This window comes from Saccostrea cucullata, unplaced genomic scaffold, assembly GCF_032062105.1.
Source record: "Saccostrea cucullata isolate Sc308-1 unplaced genomic scaffold, CSIRO_AGI_Scuc_v1 ctg2618, whole genome shotgun sequence".
Classification (NCBI taxonomy): Eukaryota; Metazoa; Mollusca; class Bivalvia; order Ostreida; family Ostreidae; genus Saccostrea; species Saccostrea cuccullata.
Window position 1 is genome coordinate 1 of NW_026919344.1, and position 13,333 is coordinate 13,333.

The 13,333-nt window shown below is 34.1% G+C and overlaps 1 protein-coding gene across 1 annotated transcript; it reads left to right on the top strand.

Annotated features, from left to right (window-relative positions):
• The first annotated feature begins 920 nt into the window (after nucleotides 1-920).
• On the top strand, nucleotides 921-2,219 carry LOC134229723 (uncharacterized). The gene has a single exon (XM_062711504.1). The coding sequence runs from the start codon at nucleotides 921-923 to the stop codon at nucleotides 2,094-2,096; it is 1,176 nt and encodes a 391-aa protein (XP_062567488.1). The 3' UTR covers nucleotides 2,097-2,219.
• Nucleotides 2,220-13,333: the final 11,114 nt, after the last annotated feature.

The following is a 13,333-nucleotide window of genomic DNA, read 5'->3' on the forward strand; positions in this document are numbered from 1 at the left end:
TATAATTTGTAACTTCATCCTGATCTGTGACGTTCGACGCGACCTTTTTATCGAATATTTAAATTCACAACTAATCAGAATGCATCCTATGTATCACATGATGTTTCAGCTATCCATATATGAAATTTCTTCTGCATTTCCGCTTTCCTTATTTAATGCAAGGAGACAAGTTATGGGTTGCTGTATTTAGTTTTGATTAATCGGTCACAGGATTCCACGTTCTTGAAAATGTTTCTCTAGAAATCTTTTTGCATTAATTCATCAGCAAGTCGGAAGCAAGAAATAGTTTGAATGATAAGTTTTTGAGTTTCATAGGAAATCATCAGTCGCAATTAGCGAGTGCTTCATAAACTATCAAAATCTCATTTCTTTAAAAAATTCTGCAGAATCATATAAATTTGAAGAATATTCTAATTTGAATTAAATATGATTAAAAAAATCTAATAAATAATTTATGCAAAAATATTTTATTTTTAGACTATTGCATTTGATAAAGGAAGGGATTTTAACGTTTTAAAAAGCAATATTCATGAACGCAAAAACTATTTTGATTATTTTTTACGTGGAATGCTACCTCTTATCATTTTATTTTATGCAAAAAGCATATTTTGAGCTTCATTGCCAAACCACAAACATCAGAATATTGCTACTCAATTAGCATTCACGATCCTGAATCAGCGAATAGACATCCTTGTTCCAAGTGTTCAGAACAATTCAGTGCTTGACATACTTCTAAATTATAAACAAGGACCGAGTTAAAAATGTCATGATTGGTAAACTCTACCGTTAACCACAGACCCTCCTGCACGGAAATGTCCGTAATACACACCCTGCAAGTCTCTTATAAAACATGATGCTAAAACATGGAATGTATACATTGATAACAATTTGTTCCAAAGCGAGCCGAAGTCAAAACAACTATGGCTTCACATTGCAAAAACAAGTTTTTCCTAACAATTCTCACTGTGGCTAGTTTGACATGGACAGTGACGTCAATGCAACGAATAAGGAGCTGTTATAGCCCCGTAAAAGGTTACATTTTTTGTTCATTTACCATACATGATCAGTGGAACTTTGTGTACTTTAGATCGTGGCTGGATTCCTTAAAAAGTCCGGTAAAGCATGTTGAGCTGAACCTCCAATGCCTTGGTAGCGGCTCCGTTTACCTTCCGTGGCCTATGAGAGCTCGTGGTCTTAAAAAGTTTCATATGAAGAATTGTAACATTAAAGGATACTTTTCCGAATATAATAAAGACCCAATATATCCGGATACCCTTACTGATATTTCAATGATTGACTGCACCATAGAAACTGATGTTAATTCAAACATTCAAAGGACTCTGCTTACCCGGGTATCAAAATCCTACAACTGTGGCCAGCAGACGGTCAGGAGTCACGTGATGAGGAATATTTCGTTTTCCTTTCTACCTACCTCGTCCCCTCCTCCCCTTAAAGATCTAGACAGAGCGTTCTCAGCTATGCGTCGACAGTCGAGGAATCGTGAAAATGCTTGTAATTACCACAGCTTATTCCATATGGAAGAATCACAGAGTGACAGTGTTTCTTCCATTCATTTTGACGTTATGACAGATATTTCAGATTATCCAAACCTGAAGACATTCAATTTTTCTTCAAATCTTTTGACTCATTTGCCGAGGCACCTTAAGCAATGGCACAAACATTTTCCAGCCTTAGAAATTCTCGATTTGTCAAAAAACCTTCTTCGAAATTTTGCTTTCGAGAAGCCAGGTGTATCTGGGCGTCGAAAAATAATTTTTGTAAATCTACAGCATAACAGAATAACTGATGTACCTAGAAATATAGCTTCTTACATCGATGGACAAGTTCCTGTGATTATTGATTTAAGAAATAATCCGATAAAATGTACTTACAATACGTTTGAACTTGTGAAATATCTCAACAAAATGAAAGAAATGTTCCCCGTTTTAAGTTTTATGGCAGACATCAAGTGCACATTATCCACTATATCAAAGAAATCAAAACCACTGCAAAATCGCAATGATAAAGTATCCGAAAATGAAAATTCCAGTAGATCAAAATTTCTCCAACTGTTTAATTTGTTTGGTTTTAAGTGAAAAAAATAGTATTCTGATGACAGATTTAAAATTTGCAGCACCTGTAGTGGTAACATATGTCATAATATAACTTATTTTTTTTTTTTTATTTAAATGAATTCTATTTGTTGACTATTGTGTGTATACGAGGTGAGGTTTTTAAAATCCATTTAGACCTTCTGTCTTAATTTTTTTTTCTTTTTGAATTCATTGATTTACATCGAAGTTCTGTGAAATTGCTAAAAAATAATTTACCGTATGTTGTTTGCGTGTAACTTGCTGAACAAATGTACCTTAATTTTCAAGCAATATGAGCTGCATGTTTGACATCGGAAAATTTTATTGCGAATTTGTAATTACCGAATTTAATGACAGAAAAATAAATCATTTATAAACTTCTGTTGTTCATATTTGAGATGGAATTTTTTTTGTTAGCTTTGATTGAAGCAAAATTGAATCATTGTCGTCTTGTACAATAATGATTTCTTATATAAAACTGTATATTTGGTTGTACAGAAATATTTCTTCTGAAACATTTTTAAACTTTCTTTTGGGCTTATTGGTCAAAAGGGTTTAAATTACATACAAATTAATCATAATAGCACATTTTACCAGCAAAATAAAATTCTCAAAGATACAGCTCATATTGCTTTAAGTTACTGGTATTTTCTACCATAGCAAAATAACGAAGTAAATGCACTTACAATCTGATTTAAAGAATCATTTTTCGACAATAGAATGACAATATATTTATATAAATAATATTAGATTATTTTAGTTGGTAATGGTATAATAGTATTACCAGAATTTTATGTAAACATAGATTTACAGATAATTTTCTTGACATATGATTTTTCATTTGTCAGGAAATTGAAAAAAAAAATCGGTTTTGAGTTGTGGCACACACTAAATCAAGAGGAAGGCCTCCTTGTTACTTGTAGTGAAATTGTTTCTAGATGTATTTTTATGTTTGTTTGTTCTTTTATTTATTTGTGAGAAGAACAATAAGAAATAAAAATCATTAACTTCAACAAATTGTTTGTTGAATTTTTTGAATGACATTCATCATTCATTAAAAGCACTGTTAATTGTTTTCTGTTTTTCCTTGTATCAATATCGACTTGGAATTTAGGTTGGAACATGAATATATTGTCTTCTTTTAAAAAATCTGCTTGTATCGAATATCTACTGGCGATTTTTTAAATCACTTGATAATGGAATTTTATGAATTTCATTGGCAAAACAAACTTAAAAACCATTTATTAGAAATTAAAGTTATGATTATAACGTGGCAATAATTATATCATACTAGTAATCATTTCGGTTTATCCATTTCCTTTTCATCCTTAATTTGTTGTATTAAGTTAGTTAAACGAGTTTTAAGTTGGATCCAGCTATGTTTGAAAGAATTTAATGAAGTTTAGGTACCCAGTCTGGCGTTTCAATATCAAGTTTTTAGGCTATGGATATTAAAAATTTAAAGTTGGCAAAAGAAATTACAGAATTTCATCCTTAGGAATTCTCATGTTCTTAACTTTGAATTTACTGAATGGGAAAAATATTGCAATGTTTTAAAATTCCGTTTTGACTCCCGCCTAGTAAATTTAAAATTTAGTACACGAAAGAAGAGAAACTAGGAGCATAATTTGGATTACCATTTACAAAATTAATCTCAGTTCCTCTAAAACGCATTAACAGTACAAGTTAAAACACACGAGGCAGTAAATCTGCATTTTTAATTTGCAACTGTAATCTGCATTTTCAGCTGGGATCGGTATATATCATCTTGCTTTCTACTTCATCCTTTTTTCACATCTGAATTAGTGAAAACAGAAGGATATATCGTCTTTATATTGCTTCTTGTTTTACACAAGATGTCAACATGCATTTTATATTTTAATCATAAGTGATAATGTTTCAATATTAGAAATATTCTCTTACAATCCGATTTAAAGAATCATTTTTCAACTATAGAATGATTATATATTTACATAAAAAATATTAAGTGTTTTTAGTTGGTAATGATATAATTGTTTTACCTTGTGTGTAAACATGTATTTACAGATAATTTTCTTGACATATGAATATTTTTTTGTCAGGAAATTGAAAAAAAATCGGTTTTGCGTTGTGTCACACGCTAATCAAAAGGAAGGCCTCCTTGTTATTTGTAGTGAAATTGTTTCTAAATGTATTTTTATGTTTTTTTTTTATTTATTTATTTGTGAACAATGTCACTTCACGACTCATCATTCATTAAAAGCACTGTTAATTGTCTTTTTTTAAGGCCTCCCTGAAAATTATTTGTAGTTATGAAAATTGTCTCTAAATTCTCAAATTAAAATGTATTTCCCCACGGTGTTTCTTTTTCATCTTTAAATTTAATCATTTATATAGGGAAAATTTAAATCTCGAATAATTTTTCAGGAAATGCGATTTGAACTACCTACTGCATATTTTTTAATTGATAATTGATCAAGAAATACATTTTAGGAATAAAAATCATAGGTATCCAGGCTTTTAAAGAAAAAAATTTTACAATTTTTCAACTACTTCCATTGTTTCATTTGTATGAAGTGTTTTTTGAAAACACTGTAAATCACTTCTAATTTCAAATCATGCATTAAAAGCACTGCAAGTTTTACTTCATTTTATGAGGTACTCAACTTTTTTAACATTTGTATTGATTTTTGAAAAATTTTTTTCCTTATTTTAATACTTTTTGAATTAAATTATAAATTAAAGAGTTATCCTTCCTGGCTGTGGATCGTATATCCTTAAAATAGATTTTAAAAATTTTTTTCCCCTTGTTTCAATATCGACTTGTAATTCAGGTTGAACATGAATATATTGACTTCTTTTAAATTACCTGCGATTTTTAAAATCGCTTGATAATGGAATGGAATGTTATGAATTTCATTGGCAAAACAAAGTCAAGAAAACTATTATTTAGAAATTAAAGTTATGATAATAATGTGTCAGTAATTGAATCATATTGCGTATTTATTTCGGCTTATCAATTTCCTTTTCATCATTAATTTGTTGTTTTAAATTGGTTAAATGAATTCTATTTTTTAGAAAAATCTTTTCAAACATCCAAAGTAAATCAATAAAAATATCTAAAATGACAATATTACATGATGCTCTGAACAAATTATTATGAGCTAAGATATTAATCGCCACATTCTGAAAAAAAGGAGACATCCAATAATTGACCTGTGGCGGTACACATTGAATTATCTTCATTTAGAATTCGCGCTCGCTCCATGATCGGGAGGGCGTGAGCTCGAATCTCAGCAGCAACTAGCCTAACTCAAGAAAAGTAGCAACTGTTCCTTGGCCATGCGCTTGGCACTTTGAAGTGGAAGTTGCGGGTCTTTTGGATGAGACCTTAGGGGAGACCCCATGCTACGACAGGCGTTGGTACGATAAAGATCGCTTGACATAAAAGATACCACAGACTCCGACACATCTGTTTCATATTTGGATATTTTACTCGAAAAGACTTTAATGGTAATCTAACAAACAAGTCCTATGATAAACGTGATGACTTTAACTTTTCAATAGTCAACTTTCCATATTTATGCAGCAATAAACCTTCATCACCTGCATACGGAGTTTATATCTCTCGATTGATTCGATACTCAAGAGCATGCTCTTTGTATGTACAATTTCTAAAACGAGGTAAATTATTGACAAACAAGTTGAGGAAACAGCAATATCAGTCGTCTCAATTAAAGTCATCATTTCGTAAGTTCTTTGTTCGATACAATGACCTTGCCAACAAATACAATTCATCATTGAGTCAAATGCTGATTGAAGTTTTTCATACTAATTTTTAGTCCATTATATACTGAATTGACGACGGCGGGTGTGACCGATCTGCAGGGGTGCTCACTCCTCAATGGAACCTAATCCGACCTCTGATGTTTCAGAGGTCGTGTTTGCTGTGCTCCTATTTTGTATACCTTAGGAATGAACATTGCATGGATATTGACGTTTCACTGTCATTGAAGGAAGTAATTCTTTGACCAATCATATAAATTAATCAAATGCAAATTCTTTTCCGAAATTTCATTTGTCCTAAAATGAAAAACTTTGATTCAAATTTTGCAGTGATTTGATTGCATGATTTATCTTGTAAATTAGTTTGATGTATCTTGTAACATATTATTATGCATAACATACACTCTTTGAAGTACTGAATTCATTAATATTTCTTGACACGATGATTGGACAAAAACATTTGAAGAAATTTGATTTTAACACTTGGACGATGTCAAAAGAATGATAAAGAAAATTATCAAACATTTACAACAATAATTTCTGTCAATATCTTACGATTTCCGCAAATGGTTTCTTTTGTTTTATACATTAAACTATAAGTATTTGTGATAAAATACTGTTATTTATTGACAAGGAAAGCCTGAGTTGAAAAGAATTTGTTTTACAAGAATAAAAGTAAGTCAAAGAAAAAATAAATTGTCGAAATTTTTTTTTATATTACTCACCTCTTACCTTCACGTTTTACCATAATCATAAAGAAAATTTTTAAAATAAGTATGTCAATGCTATTTACAAGATTACGAGAATTTTTTTGCTTGAATTCAAAAGAAATCATTTCAAACCACAGTTTATAACCCCTAACCACCTTTATTATACTTTTACCTTTGTTTTGACATTTATGAAGAATAATCGAAATTTATCATTTTCTAATATTTAGATCGAGTGCAAAAAAGGTAAATTCTACCAAATAGATGCTAATATCCATTTGAAATAAAAAACCTGTTTATTATGGTTACTCAGATGTCGACTTTGAGATTGAAACAAACAAAAGAAAAATACGTATTCTCATTACTTTTAAATGTTTATGCTAGTATTTGACTTTCATTAAAACTGGTTTTGAAGGCCAAGAGTTGATAGAGCTGTAGCGGGCTAGCGCTCTATGCCCGCTGCCCTGGGTATGGCTACTCCCAAATAAGTATGACGGTAAATTAGAGGGGAGGGAATGGCCGGCCTCCACCCCTTTTAGACACCAAGGCAGTCATTAAAAAGATATAAAAATGTACTCCAGCAAAATAAGAATAGATAAGAGAAAGAGTTAAATAACTTGAGATGATGGTGTATTCAGAGATAGAACTAATTAACCAAGACAACAAAAATTAATCAATAATCGAAAATCACTATAAAATAATTGGCTGCAGTCGTCTGTACAAAAATACTCTAATCAAAAATAATTAACTTTCCCCAATTAATTAAATTCCAAAAAATATGCAGATCAAGTACTAAAATTTTATCAGATAATTCCTATTCAGTGAATAATTAATTTGTCTAAGTCTAAAATTTCCAATAAAAATCTAGAGAAAATAGACCTACATCTTCCTAAGAAAGAGAAAATGGCTGGAGTCCCCGTTGAACAACGGAACTCTCCTTATATACTAACAGGAAACGGATTCCGTTCCAAACTAACGTAATCTGATGAAAACTAACGGAATATCCGTTCAAAGAAAACGGAGAAACTTAACAGAAAATAGTTCCAAGACATAAAAACTATTATTTCTGAACACAATATTAAAAGACAATATAAGTTTAATTCATTCACAATAATAAAAATAAATTATTTACCTTGGAAACGTAATAACTAAATATTCAGCGTGTCAAGTCGGCGAAATAATTGGCCCGGCGGATCCAATAAAATACGCCGGAAGTATACCACAATGCATAGCGAAGACAAAAAAAATGTAAACAAGACGACTGGTAAGACAACTTCAGTTTGCAGCCAAATAAACACATTTACAATCGTAATACAGGTAACATATTAAATTACATGTAATTTAGATAATGATTGTTCAATATATATAACAAGAAAAGAACCCTTTATAAGTGATTTACAGTACATAACATCATGTATCAATATGCATGTCAACGTAAAAATAGGCCAACACGTGTTTACATCTTAATATCAACTGGAATACTTTTTTTTTTGAATACAATATCATACGGAAATATGAATAGTTCCGACGGTATTTATAAAAGATACAACCATTATCTTCATTTCTTATTTAAATATATATAGATAATACTTAAAAATGCTCAAACACTCTCGTAGTTACAATTAGGGGTCGTATCAAAAATCAAAACATTACACTTCCCCCCACTTAAAGTTTCATGTCCCCATGAAACACAAAAATATAAAAAAAATTCAATAACAACAAACTTTTATAACAAGTTATAACGTATAATACATACCGCAATCAGTGAACTCACTGCATATAATGAATACATCATTCACCCTACTCACAACTTTCAATAAGTACAATTAAAAATAAAATTTATGAACATCTTTCAAAATATGGCACATAATTTGTAAAAGTTAAAAACCACCCACCAACCCATCTAAACTGTCAAATTAATCCCGGTTAAATCCAAATGTACATAATCAATTAACACACTAAATAATCTAAGATTAACAATAAAAATAAACATCCATATTACATTCTGATAATTAATATCCTATCAACTAAATTGTTCACTTTCTAAATCTCTTCACGGGCCCGTAATTTTGAAAAGTGGCTGGTCTGCGGTAATTCCTAATGGGTGATCTCATGATTCTTCTTGGAGGTGCTTCATCTCTTAAGTTTCGGTCAGGCGTTCTCTGTCTTCTTGGGGGTACATCATCTCTTAAGTTTCGATTATCCCTAAGGCTTCTCAAGATGTCTGTTTGTACTTGTAATTCATGATGGATATTTCGCAAAGAATTCTGCAGATGGAACATATGGTTGAGCACTTCGAACATCACCCTTGTTGGTGACATGTCCCTCCTTTCTTCTGGTCGGGTCTCATCCCTGATTTGGCTCCTCCTTTGTTCTCCGGGCTCATCTCGATTTCGATTCCTCCCCGGTTCTACCTTCTCTTGATCAGGCTCTTCTTGGTTTCGGTTCCTTCTCCGTTCTATCCCCTCTTGATCAGGCTCTTGTTGACTTTGATTCCTTCTCGTTTCTACCTTCCCTTGATCAGGCTCTTGTTGACTTTGATTCCTTCTCGTTTCTACCTTCCCTTGATCAGGCTCTTGTTGACTTTGATTCCTTCTCGTTTCTACCTTCCCTTGATCAGGCTCTTGTTGACTTTGAGTCCTTCTCGTTTCTACCTTCCCTTGATCAGGCTTCTTTTGAACAGGGGTTTCCACTTCTCTGGTTGTAGTAGAGAACGTAACTGCCTCCTCGATCTCCTCCTGTGGAGTATACGCAGGAGTCGAAATACTAGCCGATTCTTGATCCTCCGTCAAGAAATTGAAAAGCACATCGTCCGGATCTTGAAGATCCAGCAGATCCGGGAACGGCGGGGCCATGATGGTGTGACTTGTCAGAGGGCTGGGAACAGACACCACTGCTGTGGCGGCCACCGGTGAAGGACGAGGGGGAGGAGGACAGCTGGAGGTAGATAACAGTTGAGGGGCAGGTACTACTTCCGAGGGAGGACAGCTGGAGGAAGAGGGCGTAGATGGGTGGCTTGGGAGGTCGGATCCTGTCTTTTGTATCCTTCCCATCCAGATCCTCCTGGACTCCTCCCTGCTTAATTTCTCGAAGTGAATATCTTCAGTCGCCACGATCCCCTCCTTGTTCCTGTTTAGGTAGAATTCCTCCGCCTCTGGAAGCTTCCCTTGTCTCAGCAGGCCTTCCCTAGCCTCTTTGTGTTTGGCGTAGTTCTTGATGTGTTCTTTAAGCTTTGTTTCTTCGTCCGTCTGGAAATGACAAAGGCTACAATAATACGGGATGGAATCCAGTGGAATGTGGTATTTGTAAATGTGGCCAATTACATATCGCTTCTCCCCAACCTGCTTATCACACAGTAGGCATCTATACGCCCTACCCCGCTTCAGTATTTCTTTAGAGACCTGTAGGTCAGCCATCTGCAAAATAAGGTTTTACAATAAAAAAATATCTTGAAGTTTAAATTCAACACATTATCCCCCCTTGTATTCTTTAGTGAAATATCTACGTGACGACTGCAGCTCTTGTACATGCTATGCATAATGTGTGACGATTCAATATTTCACCTATGATGTATTTGCTTCTTGGATCTTCTAAATATTCTCCTAAAAGACTTCTTTCTGCAAATACCCGTGATTAGGGAAACTCCAGAATGCGTTTGGCAAGTATTATCATATTAATTAGATATTGACTAGAAGGATAACAATATTTATCTATTTTAATATAAGATGAAGAAATCCATAGGAAGAGCCAACAGTACATGATCCGGCAAAGTAACAATCTCCACAGACGTCACAAAGCCCACTCCGACAACATCCAACTCCAGGAACCAGACGAGAAGTAGTTTAAATATAAAATTTCTTCTTTCCTCTATATTTTACAGATACACCTATTTTACTTTATTTTATTATTATTTTTTTTTAATAAGAAGAACAACGCCCCTTGGGACTATATAGAATTAAATCTGATCATATTCAGAGACTCTCATACAAAATGATCCACCTGTATTACAACTGGAAGAGAACCACCATTTATTAAATTTTATATCCTTGTATTTCGTAGGAAGAATAATTCAGGAGAAAACATCCGTACGTATCTAGTCATGATAGGGCTTAAGCTTGTCATGATGTATAACTTTCTGGGTACGCTTGTCAAGGGATTTCACTCTGTAAGTAAGATCTGAGATTTTCTCCACAATAGTACAAGGTCCCCAGTAACAATTACTAAGTTTCCCTGTGTCGGATTCATTTAGAACCCAAACTTTGTCTCCAACCTTGTAGTTATTGAGAAAAGTTTTCAGATTATAGAAGTGTCTTTGTCTCTCTGCAGAGCTATTAAAGTGCTGTCTAGCTATCTTGTGTGCTTGTTGTAAGCGATCCCTTAGTGATTCCACATATTCCCCATAGTCTACCACAGAGTTATCTTCCTTTGTTCTACTGCCAAAAATGATCTCTGTAGGAATTCGCACTTCGCGTCCCAGCATCAAAAGATTTGGTGAAATACCTGTTGATTCGTGTACACTTGATCTGTATGCTGCACCAAGGCATCCTAAATACAAGTCCCAGTCTGTTTTGTCATCTTTGATATAGCACTTAATCATTTTGAGGAGTGTTCTATTGAACCTTTCAGTTTTCCCATTGCATTGAGGGTGACGTGGGGTAGTTCGCGTCTTCTTTATTTCAAGAAGTTCACATAATTCATGAAAAAGGTTACTTTCATAGTTACGACCTTGATCTGAATGTATTGACTCTGGACAACCAAACCGACTTATAACCTCATTTAATAGTACCCTAGCTGTTGTGACTGCTGTCTGATCTGGAATAGGAAAAATTTCAACCCAGTTACTGAAATGATCAGTTGCCGTTAAAATATATTTGTTTCCCCTTGGGGTCTCTGGCAATGGACCCAGTATATCAGTGGACAACCTGTCCATAGGAGCTCCTACAGTCATGCATCCTAAACTTGCTCTCGGTTTGTGGTATGGTTTCCTGTTTTTCTCACAGACTTTACAACCTGACACATGAGCTGCAATATCCTCTTTCATTTCAAACCAGAAGAAATTCCGAGAAACTTTATCTTGGGTCTTTTTCCTTCCCAGATGACCACTCAGTAAATTGTCATGTGCTAAGGTAATTACTTCCTTCCTTAATTTTCTGGGGGTTACAAATTGCAAGTGAGATCCAGAGTTGTCTTTCTTGTGAAATTCTTTTAGTAATAGTCCATCTTTAATTTGAAGAGTGTCAAAGATATGCCAGTAGTATCTAACAGCTGGTGTTTGCATTAAAATTTCTAACCTATCAGGCCTAGTCTGGTTCTTCACCCATTCATACACGGGACCTATGTCTGGGTCATTTAGTTGATCTTTCTGTAATTGACTTCTACCGTATTTTGTCCAAAATGTAGTATAACCCTTCTCTTTGTTCTGTGTTTGTTGTCTAGTATTCACTGCCCTGATTTGTTGATCCTGCCCCCCCAAGATCACATGCCTCCAAACTTTGGCCAGAAGCCTGGAAACAGGGATCTTGTTCCATGCTGGATTTCTGTAAGAAAGAACTACACATTTCAAAAGATCTCTTCCGACATTTATTGCAAGGTCCACATTTTAAATATTCTAAGTTGTCTGTTTCAGGACAAGTACAGTCTGCAGGATTTTCACATCTGCTCATAGCATCCGCATTCCCATGCTTGTGACCTGGGCGATATTGTACTGAAAAATTAAAGTAAGAAAGAATTTCTAACCAACGGGCAATACGCCCTTTTGGTTCCCTGAGTTTGAATAACCAGACAAGTGCCTGATGGTTTCGCACTGTAAATCTCCGTCCAAGCAAATATTGCCTGAAATACTCTACAAAATATCTTAGAGCAAGTAATTCTTTGTCGGTAATACAATAATTCTTTTCTGACTTATTTAATGAACGACTCCCATATGCAATAACTTTTTCAGTGCCATTCTGTATTTGGGACAGGACGCCTCCAATTGCTACATCACTAGCATCTGTGTCTAGGATATATTCTCCTTCATCTAAAGGGTATGCCAAAATGTTAGGACTAGAAAAGGATTCCTTTAACTGTGTAAATACTTCTTCGCATTCCTCTGTCCAAATGAATGGCCTCCCTTTTTTAGTTAGTTCCACTAAATGTCTTACTAGTTTAGCAAAATCTTTTATAAATTTCCTGTAATAACTCCCCATCCCTAGAAGTTGCCTAATTTCAGTAACCGTGGTTGGGCGAGGCCACTGTAAAATCTTTGAAGTATTATCGGGATTAGGCAGCACTCCTTCAGCTGATACCACATGGCCTAAAAATGTGACACTTGTTTGGAAAAGATTACACTTTTCTGGCTTAAGTTTCATTCCAGAACTTTTTATTCTTAAAAATACATCTTCAACTCTTTTCAGGTGCTCCTGGAAAGATGATCCAAAAACAACAATGTCATCGAGATAGATGATACAAGTCTGCCAGTTTAATCCTTGCAAAACAAGTTCCATAAGTCTCTGGAATGTGGCACAAGCTGTACTTAAACCCATAGGCATTGTAGTAAATTCGTAAAGTCCGTATTTGGTAATGAAGGCCGTCTTAGGAATATCTTCCTCTTTTACTGGTACCTGGTGGTATCCGGATGTAAGATCAAAAGTAGAAAAGTATACAGCTCCTCGGACTGTATCTAAGCAGTCCTGAACTCGAGGAAGTGGAAATGCATCCTGGCGAGTTACTGTATTAAGACGTCTATAGTCAATACAACATCTGGTTTTTCCATTTTTCTTTTTAACT

Bases quoted from the DNA above. Each gene is read 5' to 3' on its own strand.
- LOC134229723 (XM_062711504.1), top strand. From the start codon at position 921: ATGGCTTCACATTGCAAAAACAAGTTTTTCCTAACAATTCTCACTGTG.